Here is a 23,523-nt window from a genome sequence, read left to right as displayed (position 1 = left end):
AACTGTCGCTTTTTTTAAAGTTTACCAGTCCAGTGATGTGTTTAAACAAACTTTTAACATCCTGATTGACGTTGAAATATGATTTTCATCGTTTACTTTTTTCAGGACTACAATTCCAGCTTCAAAATTAATAAATAGATAAGTCAAACTTAAATCCACAAGCACATCCACATTATTTAGAACATCTCGAAATTAAAAAAAAAAAATTATAAATTATTGCTCATATATTTTGATACTTTCATGTGTATTTGTAGTTTATTTTGAGTTTCAATCTTAAATTTCTATTTCTAAAATTGAATTGAAATAATTTAATGAAACAAACATTATTAATAAAAAAATTAAAATGGTGGAGAATCACATTAATTAATATGTTAATTGGAAAATAATTGACGTAGCAAAATAAAATAATTTAAACTATGAATATTTTGAATTCTGTTTTAATCGAAACTTAATAATTTGGAAATAAAAAAAAAACAAAAAATGCAGATAGAAATCAATTATTTTATTATAAAATTTATTTTTATATATTTTAATTTATTTTATTATTATTAATGATAATATTTTAAATTATATTTTAATTTTAATATTAAAAATATAAAATTGAAAAATTAGTACAAAAATTAAAAAAAAAAAAAAAAAAAATAAATGAAAAAATGGAGATAGAAATTAATTAATTTATAATAAATTTAATTTTTATATATTTTAACTTATTTTTCTTTAAATTTAATAAAAATTATTAAATGTGACGACATAAAAGTAATTAAATTTTGAATATTTCAATTCTTAAAATATTTAATAAGAAAGTTATTAATTTAAAAATTTGAAAATATTTATTAAAAATAAATATAAAAAATATTAAAAATATTAAAAATATTAAAAATATTAAAAATATTAAAAATATTAAAAATATTAAAAATATTAAAAATATTAAAAATATTAAAAATATTAAAAATATTAAAAATATTAAAAATATTAAAAATATTAAAAATATTAAAAATATTAAAAATATTAAAAATATTAAAAATATTAAAAATATTAAAAATATTAAAAATATTAAAAATATTAAAAATATTAAAAATATTAAAAATATTAAAAATATTAAAAATATTAAAAATATTAAAAATATTAAAAATATTAAAAATATTAAAAATATTAAAAATATGGAAAATTCTTTTTATTTATTTATTTATTATTTAATAAAATTGACAAATTTAAAATAGTAAGGAATATAAAACTTAAAAACGTAAAATATTCAATATATTTATATTTCAGTTTGTAAAAAATATATATTTCTAAATGCAGATTTACATAATAATAAAAAGTATTTCATATTAAAAAATGTTACACTAACAGATTTACATCTGTGCAATCGAACTAGTTTTCATTAGTAACATAAAAATAAAACATCCAACCATTTAAAATAATAAAATAAAATTGAAAACGTGAAAATCAAAAATACCTTTTTATATTAAATGCGTATTACACATATACACACGAATGTTTGAGCTTTGCAGATTAAAGTGCGAATTGTAAATAAAACCTGTTAAATGAATATAAAAGTTTGCTCTCAGCCTCCCCGACTCTCTCCACCATTTATTTATACAATACGAAAGCAACAAACGAAGGTGGCAAAGTCGAAAAGCCCGTCTCAACCTGCGGATGAGTGTGCGACGTCCGTCAACTTACTACAAGGTCCGTCGTAGAGGACGGCAATGTCCCTACGGTGTTTGCAGGCCTCCAGTCTCAGCTTGCACTCGTTCCCGTAGCTGATCCCGTCCGATCCGCATACCGGTCGAAACTCGGACGGACACACGGGACATTCGCAGAGCGCTTTACCTGAACGTTCCACACAGCTAGCGCCGTATTGACATTCGTGATCGCTGCAAGGACCTTTCTCGCCACACACGCCGCTGTAGGCGATCTCGATCGTGGTGCGGGCCATGCACGCGGCCCTTTTCACCTCGCACTCCGACGGGTACGTGCGTCCGTCCTTCGAGCACACCGGTCTCATGACCGGCTCGCAGCCGGGCGGGCACTGACAATGGGCGATGCCGAATTTGTTTATGGCACATTCCTCGCCCAACGTGCAGCGGACGCTCGTGCACGGGTTTATTCCTGTAAATAGATTTTTACATTGTCAAATGCGTCCCCCCATTTGCCCTTCGTTCTTATCTTTATCTGACGTAAGTGCCTGCGGGGACAAAAAGGGTTAGGGGCTGTGAATTAACATAAAAACTGACGTCAAACAGTGTCCCAATTGCGTATTATCTTTGTTAATGTTTCGGGAATTGGTGAAAATGGCCCGGACTACGTGTTCGGTGTTATCGTCGGGGCATCGTGTATTTTTGACGAATGACGGTTGAAAATTTACTCAAAGGAGTTCACAGTAAGATTTCGTGTTTGAAATGAGTGGTGAACTTCTTAAATTTATGAGTTTTCTCTTAAAAAAGTTAAAAAATATACATTATTTTAAAAAAACTGCAATAAAACCATAAAATTATATTTTAAATAAGGCTTCAGATTTTTTAAACTAAAAAAATTATTACCTTAGTTTGCATTAAAAAAAAAGATATGACTAAAATTAAAAAATTTTTTGTGATTTTTCAAAAATATAAAGTATTCAAAATATATATTAGTATTATATTATTACGTAATAATTTAAAAGTAAAGTAATTTAAGTAAATTAATATATTAAATTAACAAATTAAATTAAAAAATTAAAATTAACAAATGAAATAAATATAATAAAAATAATATTTAGAAATTTGATAGAAATATTGAAATACATTAAAATTTAAATAAAAATTAGTACAATATTATTTTTTTTTAATTTTTTATATTTCCAGATTAATAATTTGAAAATATTTTGTTAAATTATAAATATTTTGATTAGGATTTAAAAAATAGTATCGGAAACTTAATTTAAAATTGTTTTTTTCAACTAAAAACTAACAAAATTTGAAGAATTATATGTTCTTGATGAGATTTAACTTAGATATTTATAAAAAAAATTACAACATTGTTTGAAATAATAATGAAAAGTTAAGAATTAGAAAATTAATTAATTTATTATATTTTTATCGTAATTTTATGCAAATATATCTTATATAAAACTTGAGAGAAACTTAATTTAAAATACTCTTTCATCTAAAAATTAAAAAAATAAAATATTTAAGAATTGATGATTATATTTGATTGAGAATTTTATTAATTAGTCTATAATTAATTGTATCTGAAATAAGGCTTAATATTTTAAATTTATACTTTTTATCGTAATTTTATACACTACAAGGGAAATATTTAAAAAAAAACTCTAAAAATTGAGCAACAATTAGTATAATATTTAAGTTTTTAAATAATTGTTAGAAAAGTCTTAAAACTATATCTTAAATAAGAAATTTCTAAATTTATAAATTCTAAAAATAAAAATATAGATTTTTTTTTTGTATTTTGTTTAATTTAAAATTGTCTGTTTCAACTAAAAACTAAAATTGAATAGTTAAATATTGATGATTAGATCTCACTGACAAATTAAAATTTTGACTGAAATATAGTTTGATATTTTAAAATTAAAAACTAATTATTTTATTATATTTTTTATCGTATTTTTTGCAAATAAGACTTGAGAGAAACATAAAATAGTTTTGTTCATCTAAAAACTAAAAAATAAAATATTTGAAAATTGAGGTTTCATTGAGAAATTTATTAAAAAAATCTATAATTAAAATAAGGTTTTATATTTTAAATGTGGGAATTAAATAATTATTTTACTATATTTTTTGGTAATTTTATAAAAATGTATTAAAAAAATACTAAATTAAATATGAATTAGTATAATTTTAAATTTTATTAAATAATAAAAAACGTTATATAAATCTTAAATTTAGATCTTAAAATTGAGATTAGATTTCTAAATTTATGAATTAGAAAAATATAGTTTTCTTTTTTTATTTCCAGTATAATATTTTCAAAATATTTTTTTAATGATAAATATTAATATTATTAACCTGCATTTAAAAATAGTATCAGAAACTTAATTTAAAATTGTCTTTTTAAAATAAATACTAAAAAAATAAAAATAGATAAAAGTTGATGACTAAAGAGAAATTTATAAAAAGTTTAAAATTGATTATAAAATAAGATTTATTAAGTTTTATTTTAAATTTAGGTATAGGGGAATTAATTATTTTATTATATTTTTTATAGTAATTTTATAAAATTTTATATATAGGAAAAATTAAATAAATATTAGTATATTTTATATTATATTATATATTTCAAATCTAAGCAAGAGATTTTTGAATTTATAAAAATGAGAAAAATATAGTTTCTTTTTTTGTATTTTCAGATTAAAAGTCACAACAACAACGACAAATATATAATAAAAATTAGTATATTTTATATTATATATTTTAAATCTAAGCAAGAGATTTTTTAATTTATAAAAATGAGAAAATTATAGTTTCTTTTTTTGTATTTTCAGATTAAAAGTCACAACAACAACGTCAAATATTAATAAATAATAATAGTAATTTCAAGTAAAAACTAAAAAAAAAATTGTTTAAGAGAAACTCATAAATATATGTAAAATTAAATTAATGAGTGTATTTTTTACCTTTTACAAATGTTGTTAACAGTTAAAACATTTTTCTTTATCTACAAAATAAAAGAAATAGATTCATTAATAAAAAATATAATTAGTTAAAAGTAGAAATAATTTAATTAAATTCATAGAAATATTATGTTAATGTTATTTTTGTAGGGATTTTGGAAAAACTAAATAAAACATCTAAGACGTAAAATTAGTCGAGATATTAACGTTTTTAATTAAAGCATAAACTCACTTTGACGGAAATTTTATGCAAAAAGAATTAATGTTTAATTAAAAATTGACATTGATTCACGTGAATGACGATTGTTTTTTTTATTCAAGCCTTATTTCGGTTAATTTTGCCCCTCACACAAAACGATTTCTCGATGTAATTCCCACATTTTTAAACATTTCAGCGGAGCCGGATTGTTATTCTGCCAAGAATAATGAACGAAAACCATTTTTGTGCAAGATATATTAACTGTGTGCGTCTTCCATTATTATTATTATTATTATTATGTTTAACAAGGGGCGCAATTGACAAATGGGAATCGGCCTTTTATTAATCACGCAGATGAAAATTTTTTTTGTGACTTATTGCCGTTTCGCCGGCGGCACAAAAGGGCACGGTTGAAGTTTAATTTTTGATTGTCAATTTGCAGTCGTATTAGAAAAGCAATTGTGAATAATTAGATGTTTGCGAATGCTCCGCCTGCAACTAGAATTTACTGCCCTCGTGCAAACTGCAAAATCCAGTCATATTTCAAACTGGAATCAATAAACAAAGGGAGGTCGTCTGGAATAAATATTTATTTTTTTTTTTTCGTCCCAGTCGATTCGTTAGTGTGTTCGCCTCCTTTCGGCCCCCCAAAAACACTGGTCGGCCTCGATGGCCTAAAATCTATACGAATTAAGTGGTTCCGGCCGTAAAATATATCAATTTTGTACAATTTATGGCATCGATTGTCAAGTTATGTTCCCGTGATACCACTAAAATGTAGTGGCATACCATCCATTTATGAAACCACTTGTTGGCTTCGGCCAAACAAGTTTATTTTATAAAAATGAATTAAAATAGGCTTTGGGGGCACATATATTTCATACGGCTGCCCGTTTGATTTAAACTGATCAATAAGATTTAAAATCCGACGCTTTTACATTCATTTTACGCGGTTCCCAATGGCTCGTTCACCCAATCAAAATATCACGATTAACACAACAACAAATTTTCACATCAAATCCGCCAATCAGTTTTGTGATTGATGTCATGAATTTTCCTGCCCACAAAGACAACAATCGATTGTGTTCCTTTCGGATGCCATTTATTCAGATGGTTTTCAGAATTTTTCCTGCAGTTGCCATTCCAATTTTCGTCCAACCACCCAACCGCCCCTAAGTACGTACACACAAACGGGCACATAAACATGGGACTTTAATTCAACAAAGGTAGGGCAAAGGGATGGATACGTCAGATAAAGATAATTGCGGGGAGTCGGTATAAAATACAAAGTTTACGGTGAAAGTGAAGTTGAAGAATAAAAAAAAAACGGATATAAACCTGAGCTGCATTTCCCCCTGTAAATAATATTAAGAGTCTTCCTGGCCCGACAAGCCTCTTGTCGTAAAGTACACTCATTCGAATACGTTTTTCCATCCGATCCGCAGACCGGCGTAAACTCCAAGGGACAACTATCGCCGCATCTGCACACAGGGTTTCTATGTTCATCTAGTTGACACACTTCCGGCTCTGAACATTCTACACCGGCACAAGGATCTGCAACCAAGCGAAACTATCTCATCAAATATACCATTTAACGCTTTAATCGTGTTTAATTAGAAAAAGACCATTGAGGGGTGTTGAATTTACATTGAATGTTTGGTTAACTCTATTATTTTATTAAGGAGTAATTTAAAGATGACACATTCATTAGTTTTCATCTTTAAGTATTATCCTGCAGGTAATGAATATCAGGAAGCAAAACTACAATATTTAAACAATAAAACTAATTAGAAAAGACCTGAAAATAAAATAACGATTTTTAAGAATGATGGTTCAAAAGAGAGACAATAAAAAGCTCTTTGTAAACCATAAAAATGTTTACTATATCATCTAACAGAGATCTTCTAAAACATTTTTTAAAATAAAAGCTCAGGACAAAAGTTATTAGTGAGAATGTTTATGAAAAATATGTTCTTTATTGAAGTTTTATCCTTAAAATTGCTCTGTGGGGTAAAAATTGTACTGATTAGAACAAATTAACCTGCAAAAAGTGATAAGCAGGAGTTTAATTACCATTTTTCAACACATTTAAGGAGGAAACTTTTTTATTTATTATTCGATTTTAATGAATGATGGCTCAAAAGGTGGACAATAAAAAGGTCTTTGTATACCATAGAAATGTTTTCTATATCATCTAACAAAGACCTTCTACAACATTTTTTATATTAAAACCTCAGGACAAAAGTTACTGTTGAGAATGTTTATGACAAAATAAGTTCTTTATTGAATTTTTATTCTTAAACTTGCTCCATGTGGTAAAAACTGTACTAACTAGAACAATTGAACCTGTAAAAAGAGATAAGGAGGAGCTTAACTACTATTTTTAAACACATTTAAGGAGGAAACTTTTTTATTTATTATTCAATTTTAATGAATGATGGCTCAAAAGATGGACAATAAAAAGGTCTTTGTATACCATAAAAATGATTTCTATATCATCTAACAGAGATCTTTTACAACATTTTTTATAATAAAAGCTCAGGACAAAAGTTATTAGTGAGAATGTTTATGAAAAAATATGTTCTTTATTGAAGTTTTATCCTTAAAATTACTCCATGGGGTAAAAACTGTACTAACTAGAACAAATGAACCTGTAAAAAGAGATAAGGAGGAGTTTAACTACCATTTTTAAACACATTTAAGGAGGAAACTTTTTTATTTATTATTCGATTTTAATGAATGATGGCTCAAAAGATGGACAATAAAAAGGTCTTTGTATACCATAAAAATGTTTACTATATCATCTAACAGAGATCTTCTAAAACATTTTTTAAACTAAAAGCTCAGGACAAAAGTTATTAGTGAGAATGTTTATGAAAAAATATGTTCTTTATTGAAGTTTTATCCTTAAAATTGCTCCATGGGGTAAAAACTGTACTAACTAGAACAAATGAACCTGTAAAAAGAGATAAGCAGGAGCTTAACTATCATTTTTAAACACATTTAAGGAGGAAACTTTTTTATTTATTATTCGATTTTAATGAATGACGGCTCAAAAGATGGACAATAAAAAGGTCTTTGTATACTATAAAAATGTTTAATATATCATCTAACAGAGATCTTCTAAAACATTTTTTATAATAAAAGCTCAGGACAAAAGTTATTAGTGAGAATTTTTATGAAAAAATATGTTCTTTATTGAAGTTTTATCCTTAAAATTGCTCCATGGAGTAAAAACTGTACTCATTAGAACAAATGAACATGTAAAAAGAGATAAGGAGGAGATTAACTACCATTTTTAAACACATTTAAGGAGGAAACTTTTTTATTTATTATTCGATTTTAATGAATGATAGCTCAAAAGATGGACAATAAAAAGGTCTTTGTATACCATAAAAATGTTTACTATATCATCTAACAGAGATCTTCTAAAACATTTTTTAAAATAAAAGCTCAGGACAAAAGTTATTAGTGAGAATGTTTATGAAAAAATATGTTCTTTATTGAAGTTTTATCCTTAAAATTGCTCCATGGGGTAAAAACTGTACTAACTAGAACAAATGAACCTGTAAAAAGAGATAAGCAGGAGCTTAACTATCATTTTTAAACACATTTAAGGAGGAAACTTTTTTATTTATTATTCAATTTTAATGAATGATGGCTCAAAAGATGGACAATAAAAAGGTCTTTGTATACCATAAAAATGATTTCTATATCATCTAACAGAGATCTTTTACAACATTTTTTATAATAAAAGCTCAGGACAAAAGTTATTAGTGAGAATGTTTATGAAAAAATATGTTCTTTATTGAAGTTTTATCCTTAAAATTACTCCATGGGGTAAAAACTGTACTAACTAGAACAAATGAACCTGTAAAAAGAGATAAGGAGGAGTTTAACTACCATTTTTAAACACATTTAAGGAGGAAACTTTTTTATTTATTATTCGATTTTAATGAATGATGGCTCAAAAGATGGACAATAAAAAGGTCTTTGTATACCATAAAAATGTTTACTATATCATCTAACAGAGATCTTCTAAAACATTTTTTAAACTAAAAGCTCAGGACAAAAGTTATTAGTGAGAATGTTTATGAAAAAATATGTTCTTTATTGAAGTTTTATCCTTAAAATTGCTCCATGGGGTAAAAACTGTACTAACTAGAACAAATGAACCTGTAAAAAGAGATAAGCAGGAGCTTAACTATCATTTTTAAACACATTTAAGGAGGAAACTTTTTTATTTATTATTCGATTTTAATGAATGACGGCTCAAAAGATGGACAATAAAAAGGTCTTTGTATACTATAAAAATGTTTAATATATCATCTAACAGAGATCTTCTAAAACATTTTTTATAATAAAAGCTCAGGACAAAAGTTATTAGTGAGAATTTTTATGAAAAAATATGTTCTTTATTGAAGTTTTATCCTTAAAATTGCTCCATGGAGTAAAAACTGTACTCATTAGAACAAATGAACATGTAAAAAGAGATAAGGAGGAGATTAACTACCATTTTTAAACACATTTAAGGAGGAAACTTTTTTATTTATTATTCGATTTTAATGAATGATAGCTCAAAAGATGGACAATAAAAAGGTCTTTGTATACCATAAAAATGTTTACTATATCATCTAACAGAGATCTTCTAAAACATTTTTTAAAATAAAAGCTCAGGACAAAAGTTATTAGTGAGAATGTTTATGAAAAAATATGTTCTTTATTGAAGTTTTATCCTTAAAATTGCTCCATGGGGTAAAAACTGTACTAACTAGAACAAATGAACCTGTAAAAAGAGATAAGCAGGAGCTTAACTATCATTTTTAAACACATTTAAGGAGGAAACTTTTTTATTTATTATTCGATTTTAATGAATGACGGCTCAAAAGATGGACAATAAAAAAGTCTTTGTATACCATAAAAATGTTTAATATATCATCTAACAGAGATCTTCTAAAACATTTTTTATAATAAAAGCTCAGGACAAAAGTTATTATTGAGAATGTTTATGAAAAAAGAAGTTCCTTATTGAATTTTTGTCCTTAAAATTGCTCAATGATGTAAAAATTGTATTAATTAGAAGAAAGGAACGTGCAAAAAGAGATAAGTAGGAGTTTAACCACCATTTTTAAACACATTTAAGGAGGAAACTTTTTTATTTATTATTCGATTTTAATGAATGATGGCCCAAAAGATAGACAATAAAAAGGTCTTTCTTTATATACCATAAAAATGTTTTCTATATCATCTAACAGAGATTTTTTATAATATTTTTATAATAAAAGCTCAGGAAAAAAGTTAAATAGGAAAGTTTCCATCTCAAATAGTGCAATGTATCTAACTAATTTTAAGCATAACAAGAGATTTTTTATGAAAGCACAAGTAGAAAAACAAATCAATAATTGTAAACATGATTGATGATAAATATTGCTTCTCAACGAGATTACGTTCAAGCTTGAGGAAAGTTTCGGCGTCGTTTTTGGCACATATTTTATTTCCAGGTGGGATGAATTATGTCTAATTGTTGTCGTGCCTCCCCAAAGCACAATGTTTACACTTCCCCGTTTCAATCATCCGCTTAAACCCCCCCGAGAATAAATAATACGCTGGGAGATTTATAATAATGTATAATAAGTCGAAAAAAAAAAAAAAACGATAGTAGGAGGAAAGATATGGCCTTTTAAAATGATCAAAAGTTTACATTAAACTTTTTATTGGGGTCGGGATGACTTGAATTTTTTTCAACTTTTTCATTTTAACTTTACAAGTCGGAGGTTCGCATCACTGAGCAACTGGCAAATCGGTTTAAGACAAAATGCCGTTTACGCTATCGCGAACAATTATATAATTAAATTTTCCGAAAAAAAATTCGAATCGATTATGCATTAGTCGCAATGAGTAGCATTTTAAACGGTGGAATTGATCAAACTTGTGTTTTCACATGTTCAATAGTCGGAAGTCAAATTGGGACTTAAAATAAAGAAGTGGTCCCATCAAAAATTCAGTGATTTAATATTCCTAAGTAATAAAGCTCGTATAATGGAAATTTAAGTAAAATTATTAAATTACCCTTAAAAGAAGGGTTTTAAAGTTCTCCAAGCATTATGTTCTTGGCCAAAACTTCAGCGTCGAACTTTAAATTTAATTTTCTATATAATATATTTATATTCGGCGTTTTTTGAAATCTCACAGTCCACATCAATTCAACTGTTTTCTCAGGTTTTATTTGTATTGTACCCCAAAGATACCATTACAAATGAGTTAAAATGTTAAGTTTTACTACTTTCTACATGACTTAGTTCTAAAACGATACCGAAACAATGTTGCAGCCAGTTCTCCAAGAAACAAATCTCGAATGCTTACATTAATTGTGTTGTTCACTCAGGGGTAAAATGCAAGTCGTTAATTTCGACTGCGTTTTTGAGTTGTTTAACATTTATAATGGGTACGTGGTTACGGATATAAAAAAAGAAAATCTCAATTAACGAAATTTCAGTTGTTGTTTATCAGTTTTGGGGTATTTTGAGATCTCATTAATCTGGCTCTTGTTAGTCTTTAATTATTCGAATACAGCTTCCTTTTTATTATTTTCGAATTGTGAGACTAAAATGAACTATCTAAAAAATGTTAAAATACTCCTGCATTAGGTAATTGCAAGGTTTAAAATGATGAAAGTGTTAACTGAAGGATGACAAGGAAGATGTTTTGATTATCTGTTTTCAAATTAAAACTAAATTAAATTTAAATTTTAATTCTTGTATTTATTTAATAATTATTAATAGTATGATTAGTGGAATGATATTAAGTAAATGATTTAAATGGAAACAGTAATTTAAGATTTTACATTTTTTTTTTATGAAATTTAATATTCAGTAAAAATTAAAAAAAGAAGTCAAAAATTTTTAATGTTGAAATTTAAAATACAAAAAAAAAAAAATGAAAAATATCAGCAAAAAGTTTAAATGAAATTATTATTATTGAAAAAGGTAAAATATTCAATTAAAAAGGTTGAAATAGAAAATTGAAATCAAATATTTTAAAATTTTATAGTTGAAATCTAAAACACAGAATTAAATTAAATATTAATTTTTTTGTCATAATTATAATTACTAACATATTATTAAACAAAAGTAAAAATTTCAAATGTTCGAAATATGTTATAATTATAATTATCATTATTGAAAGATGTAAAATATTCAAATAAGAGATTGAAATAGAAAATTGAAATCAAATTAATGCTATTTTAAATTTTTATTGTTGAAATTTAAAACACAGAAAAAATTAAAAATATCAGGAAAATATTTAAATTAAATTAAATATTAAAATTTATGTTATGAATATAATTATTATTATTGAAAAAAGGAAAAATTTCAAATGACTGTTTGAAATATAAAATAAAAATCAAATTATTGCTATTTTAAATATTTATTATTGAAATTTAACACACACAAAAAAATAAAAAATAAGAGGAAAAAATTTAAATGAAATAAAATATGTTATAATAATTATCATTATTGAAAGAAGTAAAATATTCAAATAAAAGATTGAAATATAAAATTGAAATAAAATTATTGCTATTTTAAATTTTTATTGTTGAAATTTAAAACGCAGAAAAAATGAAAAATGTCAGGAAAATATTTAAATTAAATTAAATATTAAGATTTATGTTATGAAAATAATCATTATTATTGAAAAAAGGAAAAATTTCAAATGACTGTTTGAAGTAAAAAATAAAAATCAAATTGTTGCTATTTTAAATATTTATTAATGAAATTTAACACACAAAAAAAAAAAAATAAAAAATAACAGGAAAAAATTTAAATGAAATAAAATATGTTATAATAATTATCATTATTGAAAGAAGTAAAATATTCAAATAAAAGATTGAAATAGAAAATTGAAGTAAAATTATTGCTACTTTAAATTTTTATTGTTGAAATTTAAAACGCAGAAAAAATGAAAAATGTCAGGAAAATATTTAAATTAAATTAAATATTAAGATTTATGTTATGAAAATAATTATTATTATTGAAAAAAGGAAAAATTTCAAATGACTGTTTGAAGTAAAAAATAAAAATCAAATTGTTGCTATTTTAAATATTTATTAATGAAATTTAACACAAAAAAATAAAAAATAACAGGAAAATGTTTAAATGAAATAAAATATGTTATAGTTATAATTATCATTATTGAAAGAAGTAAAATATTCAAATAAAAAATTGAAATAGAAAATTGAAATCAATATAATTGCTATTTTAAATTTTTATTGTTGAAATTTAAAACACAGAAAAAATGAAAAATATCAGGAAAATATTTAAGTTATATTAAATATTAAGATTTATATTATAATTATTAATATTGAAAAAAGTAAAAATTTCAAATGAAAATTTGAAATATAAAATAAAAATCAAATTGTTGCTATTTCAAATTTTTATTGTTGAAATTTAAAACATTGAAAAAATTAAAAATATCAAGAAAGTGTTTAAATTAAATTAAATATTAAGTTTTCTGTCATAATTATAATTATTATTAATGAAAAAATTAAAATATTCAAATAAAAGTTTGAAACAGAAAATTGAAATCAAATTATTACTATTTTAAATTTTTATTATTGAAATTTAAAATACACAAAAAATTAAAAATACCTTGAATATGTTTAAATTAAATTAAATTATAATTTTTCATTTATAATTATAATTATTATTATTATTTAATAAAGTAAAATATTAAATAAAAGCTTGAAATACGAAATAAAATTATTAAATTATTATAAATTTTTGACAGGAAAATGTTAAGTTTTGTTATAATTATATATATTAAGATAAAATAATATATAAAATAACAATTAAATTATGGATATTTTAAATTTTGTTATTGAAAGTTTAGATAAAGATAAGAGATAAAAATATTATGAAAATGTATTATTTTGGAATTATCATTGTTATTATATAAAAATAAATAAAATTAAATGAAATAGAAAATAAAAATCAAATGATTTTTTCTGTTTGAAATTTTTATTATTGATATTTAATATTCAGTAAAAATGAAAAATTAAAAAAATCTTGTTTTATTTTTTAATAATAATAATTAGTGACAAAATAAAAATATCAAATAAATAAAATTAAGATTTTATACTTAAATCGATTTGTCTTGCTAGTAGTATTAAATTATATTAATTACAATTTTTGAAAATTTGTCAAGTAATCAAATTTTACCACAATAACCGTAAAATATTGGTTTATTAAGCAGCTTTATCGCTGTTATCCAGTTTGTGGTAGTTTGGGTAATCAAAGGGAACATGTTACAATATTTGAATGTTGCGCTGATATATTGGTTTAAAGTTTACGGCGGGCGCCGCGAGTAAGTTGAGGATTGTACATATATTCGGGGGGCCTAAGTTATGTACACGGCATACATTTAAACTGAAAACTAGTTTCGGATGAAGAAATTGAAAAACTAGTTTAAACTGGGAAAATTTAGTCCGAGATTTGTAGGTAAAGTGAAATACGTCGCCGAAACTTTCCGGACCGAACGCGGACGCGACGTAAAGACGGAAGAAGGACGGCAAAGTTCAAGTCGCCGCCGACCCCATCAAACACCCCCGTCGTTCCCACAGCTCGAATGTCCACATAAAAATCGACACTTACCGCATTTCCCCTGAAATTTGATGGTGATGTTTGTGTTGGCGGTGCACGCCGCCTTCTGCAGCTCGCACTGGTTCTTGTAGTCGACGCCGTCGGAGCCGCAGACCGGCCTCGAAGTGGTGTGATCCCCGTAGCTCGGACACTTGTCCGGACACACGCAACTTGCGTTACGGCCGTCGGACGAAACTACGCAACGTGCCCCGAAACCGCATTGCTTTTCTCGGCACGGGTCGTTTTGTTCTGGAACAAAAACCACACTTTAGGACCTGTGTAAAACCGGACGCCTTAAAGTGCGACAACTTTACACGAATCGTATAACAATTAGCTGCGTTTCTTGTCCACGTATTAATATCCTTAGACTGGCAACGGGGATTCATTTACAATTACAATTGAATATAAATTTGTTCCTGAGACGAAATAAGCAAAGGAAAAAGGTGTGGCCCTTCATGTCTACATCACTGTTATGTTCGTGAGCTTAATTTTCTCCCCCTAATCCAAACAACTTCATTATTATAGGAACATAATTCGAAGTTGCTATTTCATTAAATTTTAATAATATGCTTGTAAAATTCTATCTGTGAAATTTTAATGGTATTATATTTCTATTTTCTTTCAATTTTCTTCAGCTCCAAGTTTCATTTTCGTCTTTAAATTCTAATTGTAAAAATAACAAGGTTTATATAAAAGATTAAATGTTTATTTAGGTGTTGAGAGTGCTTTAAGTTAAGCGAAATGGTTAATCGAATATAAAATTTCAGCTACCGGAAAAACGTTATTTAAGTTTTTGAATAAATTTTTACATTATATTTTGACTTTTTTGTATTAAATTTGAAAGCTTTTTGTGCTCTTTCTTACTGTATTGTGTACACGTTGACAAATTCCTGAAAAACTTACTCAAAGACGTCAATAGAAAAAACGTTTTACTTCTTCCTGACACATTTGAGATTCAAAGTAATCTTAAAAATGTAAAATGGAAAGTTTTATCTTATCCACCATATAGAACAGATATTTTTCCCATGTAATGATTAGTTTGAATCTGAAGAGGAGGTCAAAATTGAGGCTTATCTTTTCTTCAGTACCACGTACCCAGAATTTATAACATTATAAACGTGAATTACTTTTTCTGGTACTTAATATAAAGTGGATTTTGAAAAAAACCATTAAAATGTTTGTTAAAACTGTTACTAGGATTTTATAGATTATAAAAAGCTCGTAATATTTTTGAATACACATACGAAATTTTAATAACATTAAAAATATTTCAAGATTTATTTTCTCCCATTTCTCTCGTTTAAAGTTTTGTTGTAAAATTCCAATTGTAACAATTTTTATTTATATAAAGGTTGGTTGTTTCTACACAAGTTCAAAGCTTGTTAACCTGTTTGTGTACTAAAAAAACATAAATCTTATTATTTATTTTTTACAGAATAATAAGGGTACATTTATTAAAGGTAAACAACAACACAAAATAATCTTTTTATATTAAATTACTCGTAGGTTGGGAACTAATTTAATTAGGAATATTGTTTTTATAAATTTAATATAAAATTATTAGAATATAAATCTAAAGTTATTTGTAAACAACAGAATATTAAAAATAAAATAAAAAAAAATAATTAAACAAAAATTGTTTAGTCATTGCAAAAGGTAATATTAAAAAATTTAAAAACGTATTTTAATAATTTAATAATAATAATAATTTAATAAATGAATGAATAAAAAATATATAACACATTAGATATAATTTAATAAAATTAATATTATTATTATGAGAAAAAACTATATATAGAAAATTAAATTTGCCTAAAATATTTTATTTGAGAAATGATTATGATATAATAGTTTCATTTTCATAAAAATTCTTTTCTTTTTTAAATCCTAATTATAAAAATATAATTTATAATTTATATAACAGATTAAATATTTAATTGCATGTTACGTGTTGTTTTAAACTACAAAAAGTTTACATGGAAAAAAGTATTTATCGATTGCATGTAAATATTAAATGTTTACAAAGAAAAACAAAACATTTTATTATTTATGTGTATTTTTATTTCTATACATTTTATATTTAGTAATTTTAAAATACTTATTTTTTACTATTATTTCAAATATATGCTTAATTCGTGTATTATACTCAAATTATTTATTCAATTTGAAAAATATGTTTTACATTTGTTATTTTTTTATTGCATTTTATTTCTGAATATTTAATACTTTTATATAATTTATAATTTTAAGTATCTAGTTTATGCCATTATTTAAAATATCTATTTAATTTGTTTATCATATTCATATTTTTAAATTTGTAAAATATATTATATATTTGTTAGTTTTTATATTTATTTTTTGAATATTTAATTTTTTTCATATACATTATAATTCTACAGTAATTATTTGATAATATTATTTAAAATATGTTTAATTTATTTATTATATTAATATTATCTATTAAAATTAAAAAATGTATTATTATTAATATAAGTTTAATTTGTTTATTATTCTCAAATCACTTATTAAAATTGAAAAATATATTTTACAACTGCTATTTTTTATATTTTATTTTATTTCTGAATATTTAATAATTTTATATACTTTACAATTTTAAAATACTATTATTTAAAATATATATTTAATCTATTTGTAATATTCATTTCTCTATTATAATTTAAGATATATTTTTAATTTATTAATATATTCATATTACTTATTAAAAATGTATTTTATATTTGTTATTTTTAATATTTTATTTTATTTCAATATACTTATGCTTTTAATTTTTTATATTTTACGGTACTTATTGTATATTATTATTTAAAATATACGGTTAATTTATTTACATTCATAAAATATTCAAATTGTTTAAAAAATTAAAGCATATTTATTTTATGTTTTTTATATTTTATATTTTACGTTTATGTTTGAATATTTAAAGTACTTATTTTATACTATTATTTAAAATATACTTTTAATTTACTTAAATTCATAATATATTTAAATTATTTACAAAAATTAAAATATATATTTCATATTTTTAATTTTTTATATTTTACTTTATGAATATTTAAAAAAAAAATGTTTACTGTGTAATTTCAAAGTACTTATTTATACTATTACTTAAATTATATGTTTAATTTATTTATTGTATTTATATTACTTATTAAAATTGGCAAATATAGTTTATATTTTTTGCCTTTTATTTTATTTTATTATTGAATATTTAATATTTTTTATATATTTTATAATTTTAAAGTACTCATTTTATACTACAATTTAAAATATGTTTTATTTGTAAATATTTAATGCTTTTTATGTTTTATAATTTCACAGTAGCTATTTTATACTATGTAAAATATATATTTAATTGTTAAAATTGTACCTCACAAAAATATAAATAAATATGTACAGTCTACTCTTAAATAATTAGACTTTATATAACGTGCAATCTAAAAATATACGAACATACTAACATTAAGATAAAACTAAAAAAATATAAATGAAAAATTATTTTCGACTCACCAGTTCGACCGTGACACACAAAAATCACTTACATACCTCAATACCAATCTAGGATTTAATACGCTACAAAACAACAGATCAAACATGGGCATCGAGTAGAGATCGGCATGCGCAGGATTAAAGAATAATACTCTCACTCATTTTAAGTACGTATCGAAATTGCACGGCGATGCAACGAGAGGACAGTCGGTGATCCGGCGCATGCAAAACTGTCGGCCGACCGTTGGGCACTTACCCTTCGGGAAAACATAGCAAGAGGAGCAAATGTGAAAATAGTCGGTTGTGACGAGGACGAAAACAATCAAAAATGGAGGCATATCGGTGAAACAAAACAAAAACGCGGCGAATAAATAGTTTTAATAAGTTAGGTGAGACGAAGTTTAACAGGTGGGAGGGCTGCGGGACGGAAACTTTTACGAAACGTAATAAATTCGCGGCGCAAAAAGGTGGAAGTTTCAGTTCATTTGCTGCAAGTTGTGCAAAAGTTCCTGCACCGTAACAATAAATCGAAAAATTAATAATAGTAAATCGTCGTCGGGATAAAAACAACGGAACGGGCCCTCAGACAACGTATATACAAGCGGTAATTGTATACATGAAGGTGAAAGAAGTGTCTGATTAAATTCAGTGATACAGAAGGATGGGATCGAGACACATATTTTTCAGGACTTTCAGGACACGATACTGTACGAAGGCGTACGATCGATTGCGAACCAGAGAACTCGAACTGCACACAGGTCTGAACATTACTGAGGTAACCTGATGTCCTGAAAGTAGTCCTGTCCTGCTGAAACAAACTAACTTGCAATACAGGTAACGTTACTGCACAGCACGAGAGAGAAGGATGACGCGAGCAGGCGCCATATTGATTTTAACTCTACTAAACCACCACTACAGATTAGAATGTCGCAAGCTGACCATACACCATAGACAAACTCCGTTGTTTGCCAGCTTCACGTTCACATTTTTTATTATTTCTCGTCCCGTTTTTTTTCTCGTTTTATTGTTTCGCCCGCTCGTCCCCGTGTCCCGGCCGCCAAGACTCCGTTCGCCGCTTGTTTTACACGGATCCCGGCGGCGGCGGCGGCCGGATTTGAATTCTTCAAACGGAAACCGGCCTTAAATAATAAGATTACGACACACAATTTTAAATTACCGGTGTAATATGGCGCACCGCGGAAATGCGCTTCTGAATTTATACAACGTTTTGCTGCGGGGGGATGGATGGGGGGTGGTTCTCGTTACTTTTTTTTTTTTTTTTGACTATGCTCCTCCTGCATGTTCTTCGGATTTATTACATTATTGTTGCACCGTTTGTCTGCGTTTTCGTCACATTTATAATTTCTTGTTGTTTTAATTTTTTGAACGTCAGAAACATGGAAAAGTTTTTGAGATTAATATTGAAGATTATTTGTTGTTTATTTATTTTATTAATTGTGCTTATTGATTTTATTGTTGGGGCATGTTTTCGTAGTTTACTCAAAACATTGTGTGTGATAAAGCTTTAAATTTAAAAATATTTTGTCACATTGATGTTTTGTTGTTTTTGCCACATATTTTATGGGAAAGATAAACGATGATACATTACAATGATTTTAGAATGTGATGTAAAAAACGGTGTTGAAGTTATTAAAAATGAAGAATTATCGAAAAATTAAATGGCAATGGACCAAATTGACATTACTATTATGATTTTTATAGAATATATTTTGTATTAAAAAAATTACTTGTATATAGCTCCTTTTGATAACTTTTGAACGGAACAAGATATCGATCTTGAATAAAAACCATGTAAAATGTTGTTAATCTAACTAAATTTTGCCATAAAATTTTCCCAGTGCCATATGGGTACTGTCAAATATTTTTATTTTGAATTAAGCAATTTTCGATATCTCTAAACCTTGAAAATATTTTATATATTTTAAGAATTCGTATATTATGTTTTTTGTTAGAAATTCATTTAAAATGTGTTATTAAAATTAATAATTTAATCTGTGTAATTTATTAAATATTTATCTTGTTTTTAATGACATTTTTAAAATTTACTGTAATTGAAATAAATTTGTTAACTTTGTTAAGATTATATTCTTGTTCCAATTTTGATGATTGATTTATATGAAATTAAGTAGTTTTCACTATATTTTTTAATAACAATTTTAATGAAGAATGTGTCCAAATACTTTTATTGATTTTATCTTTCATATCATGGTAATTAACTTAGTTTTTAAAGCTTTTATAATATATAAAAAATTTACAGTGTTTTCCTTATTTTTGTAAATTTAAACTTTTAAAATTTATCTGGATTAGAAATTTACAGGATTCATACAATTTCTTATAAAGTATTAATATTTTTTTTTGAATATTTTCAGTTTTTATACAAGTTTCTCATTTTTATAATACAATTATTTTTCTATTTTTATTAGTTTCTATATATAAATATATGACAAATATTATTAGATATACATATTTATAAATATTTGTTATTGTGATTTTTAATTTTAATAATAATAATAATTCAATATTATTTTCAAAATTAATTATAATTTATATAAATGTATTAATTCTATTAAACATGTATTCACGTTTTATTTAATTTAATAAAATTACGTCTTCATTATTATTTTTTAATATGAATTTTCGTGAAAATGGTGTCCAAATTTCGATTATTGTAATTTGAAATATGATATTTATTACTATTCTAAAAATATTAGAAAATTTAACAGTTTTTACAACCTCACTGAAAATTGAATATATTTTATATATTTTAAGAATTCGTAAATTTAATACACTAAAATTTGATATTTTTTAAAAAAATCAGTGAACATGTATTATTAAAAAATAAAATAAATATGCGATAAATATTATTAGATACACTTGTTATATATATTTATAAATATTTATCATTGTAATTTTAAATTTTAATAACATTTTTAATATTATTTTGGATTCACAAAATTAATTATAATTTATGTAAATTAAATCTATTAAAATTGTATTTTATTTTTGAAATTGATTCCTTAACTTGTATAAAATTATGTTTTAATTATAATTTTTTAAAACGAATTTTCATAAAAAAGGTGTCTAAAATTTGGATTACTGCAATTTGAAATATATTTATTTTATTCTAAAAAATATTAGAGAATTCAACAGTTTTTACTATATTGAAAATCATTGAAAATATTTTACATATAAGAATTCCTAAATTTTGTACACCAAAATTTAATATTTTTTCTTGTATTTAAATCAGTGAACATTTATTAAAAAGGCAATAAACATATTACAAATATTATATATAAATTTATAAATATTTATCGATGTGATTATTACTAATTACATTTTTGTCTTTCTTAAATTATATTAATCAGTTAGTTAGTAATTGAAATTGATTTAACTTAATTAGTATAAAATTTAATTTTCATTATTACTATTATTTGTTAATAATAATTCTTTTGTATTTGTGTAATTTGTATTCTAGATAATATAAAAAATAATGTAAAACGATTTTAATTATTTATTTATAAGAATATTTTACAATTGAACAATTCCGTTTGAAGTTTATTTTTTTCTGGGCTGCTCTAAATTTACTTGTGAAAAATATTTGCATTAATTAAGTTAATTTTTAAATTAAACTTTGCCATTATCTAGACACGTGAATTAATTTGTCACTGGCCGTCTACTTGCGTAACGCGTGTGCGTATCGACGCTTGAGTCACACCGTCTGACTCAGGCTCAGTCAAGCTTTGTCCGCCGGAGAGGGTGGATGTGCCGGAGCGGGTAGTTAATTACTAAAATATTACATATTGGCTTGTTTTCTAATTATTCATATATATTTATTTATACATATTTCTTATCCAACACAACATAGTACTATTAAAGTATTAATTAATTAACTATTTTATACATTCTAATTAATATACTTTTTAAATTTATATAAATGTTTATTATCTTTATCCACTACATTAGTGAATTCCAAATTTAAACAAATCGAAACCTTAACAGAGTAAATATTTTGCTGCTGTGAAAATACCTTTTAAATTAACATTTTATTTTTAATTGAATTAGTTGATCCTAAAATAATCAAAAAGTTGAACAGTTTTATTTGAATTAAGTTCTTTCAAGTCTTGAATGCTTAAAGAATACTTCCATGAATTAATTAATTACTTCATATTTAAAATATGTTAAAAACTATAAAAGTAGAATTTGCTGTCCAAATTATATTATAATTTAAACTACATAATTTTGTAGCTTTTTCAAATCATAAATAGACATTATGCGAATAATTCATGGAATATTCGAGTTACCATAGTTAAATACATGATTTACAATCTCGGGACTTCTTAATATTCCCGTAAAACTTCAACGAAATGCATCATAAAGCATAAGTTAAAGAATAAACGTATGTAGTAGATTTAAATATGAAAGAAATAAAGTTTCTCGTAGAAAAATTTAAAAGATAATTTGTATTATACTGGTCCAGATGACGCGAAATGCTGGACGTACTAATGTAATAATAAATCTGGATACTTAGAAGTAAATTTTCTATAAAAGTTGAAAATTTATGCCTAACTTTGGACGACGTAAAAGACGTACGGTTAACCCTTAAAGGCGCCTAAAAACTTTGGAAAAATGAATTAATGCATAAGTTTACAAGCACCAATCGACCGATACCTTCCTCAAGTATGTGTTAATATCGTGTCTGAAATATTATACTAAACTGTTTTTATGTATTAGATAAGAAAAAAAAAACCGATTTGTTGGTCCTGAGGAAGATATATGGCTTTATCTGCGGTGGCAAAATATTACCCCCATATAAAGTGCCAGTCAAATTGTTCTGTGTACAGTGTAAAATGTTTTTATTGAAATCGTTCACAAAACTCGTTTTTTGTGTCAGATTTTTGTAATTATAAACAACAATTCATTTAAATTTGATGGTCTTTGATGTTTTAATTGAGACTACATGTCGTTCCATAAGTTTTCAATTGGATTTAGATCGGGATCCTATTCTACTGAACTCGAATTCTGGATAATAATTAATATATTTTTGTGCCAGATTTAGTCTTGATATTGTAAGACTCAATTAATTCATTTTTTTATTTGCCTAGAAGACAAAAAAGAATTTCATTTACTGATGAAAAGGAGCTGTTTTTTTGTTAGGACGTTGTTTTATTGTATTTTCAATTTAGTGTGTTGCTTCATATTTGTTATAACATTATAAACCATTTTTTTTGGAGCATTTAAGCGACGTCAGCAATATTTAGACATTAATTTTTCATATTAATTTGCCTCTTTTCTGGAGTTTTTTTGTTCCCAGCGAAACTGAGTTATTCAATATAATAATATACATCCTACAAATATATATATTATTGAAATATATTTGTTATACTGACTGGAAAAAATTTGAATAAAATCCTTTTATGAAATGTTGTAAAAAATCTTTAATTTTAAGTGTTGTGCTATACCTCTTGTCACTACAGTACATTACATATTATTGTTGTTAATTATTGTATTAGTATAGTTAAATTAGTATTAAAATTAAGATGTAATAAACG

General features: G+C 24.6%; 2 protein-coding genes across 2 annotated transcripts in view; one reads left to right on the top strand and one right to left on the bottom strand.

Annotated features, from left to right (window-relative positions):
- Window positions 1-23,523, top strand: part of LOC109608367 (uncharacterized) — a 315,358-nt gene that overhangs the window by 9,049 nt on the left and 282,786 nt on the right. The window lies entirely within an intron of this gene.
- The window catches only part of LOC109608374 (agrin-like), a 327,266-nt gene that overhangs the window by 38,405 nt on the left and 265,338 nt on the right, over window positions 1-23,523 (bottom strand). The window contains exons 9-11 of the mRNA XM_049962316.1: window positions 14,459-14,695; window positions 6,150-6,365; window positions 1,687-2,115 (exon numbers count right to left, since the gene is read on the bottom strand). Of these exons, the coding sequence (XP_049818273.1) occupies window positions 1,687-2,115; window positions 6,150-6,365; window positions 14,459-14,695 (882 nt within the window). The remainder of the gene's footprint in view (window positions 1-1,686; window positions 2,116-6,149; window positions 6,366-14,458; window positions 14,696-23,523) is intronic.

This window comes from Aethina tumida, chromosome 1 (genome assembly GCF_024364675.1).
Source record: "Aethina tumida isolate Nest 87 chromosome 1, icAetTumi1.1, whole genome shotgun sequence".
In the NCBI taxonomy this organism is placed as follows: Eukaryota; Metazoa; Arthropoda; class Insecta; order Coleoptera; family Nitidulidae; genus Aethina; species Aethina tumida.
Note: the sequence above shows the minus strand (reverse complement) of the source record. Positions and strands in the feature narration are given on the sequence as shown.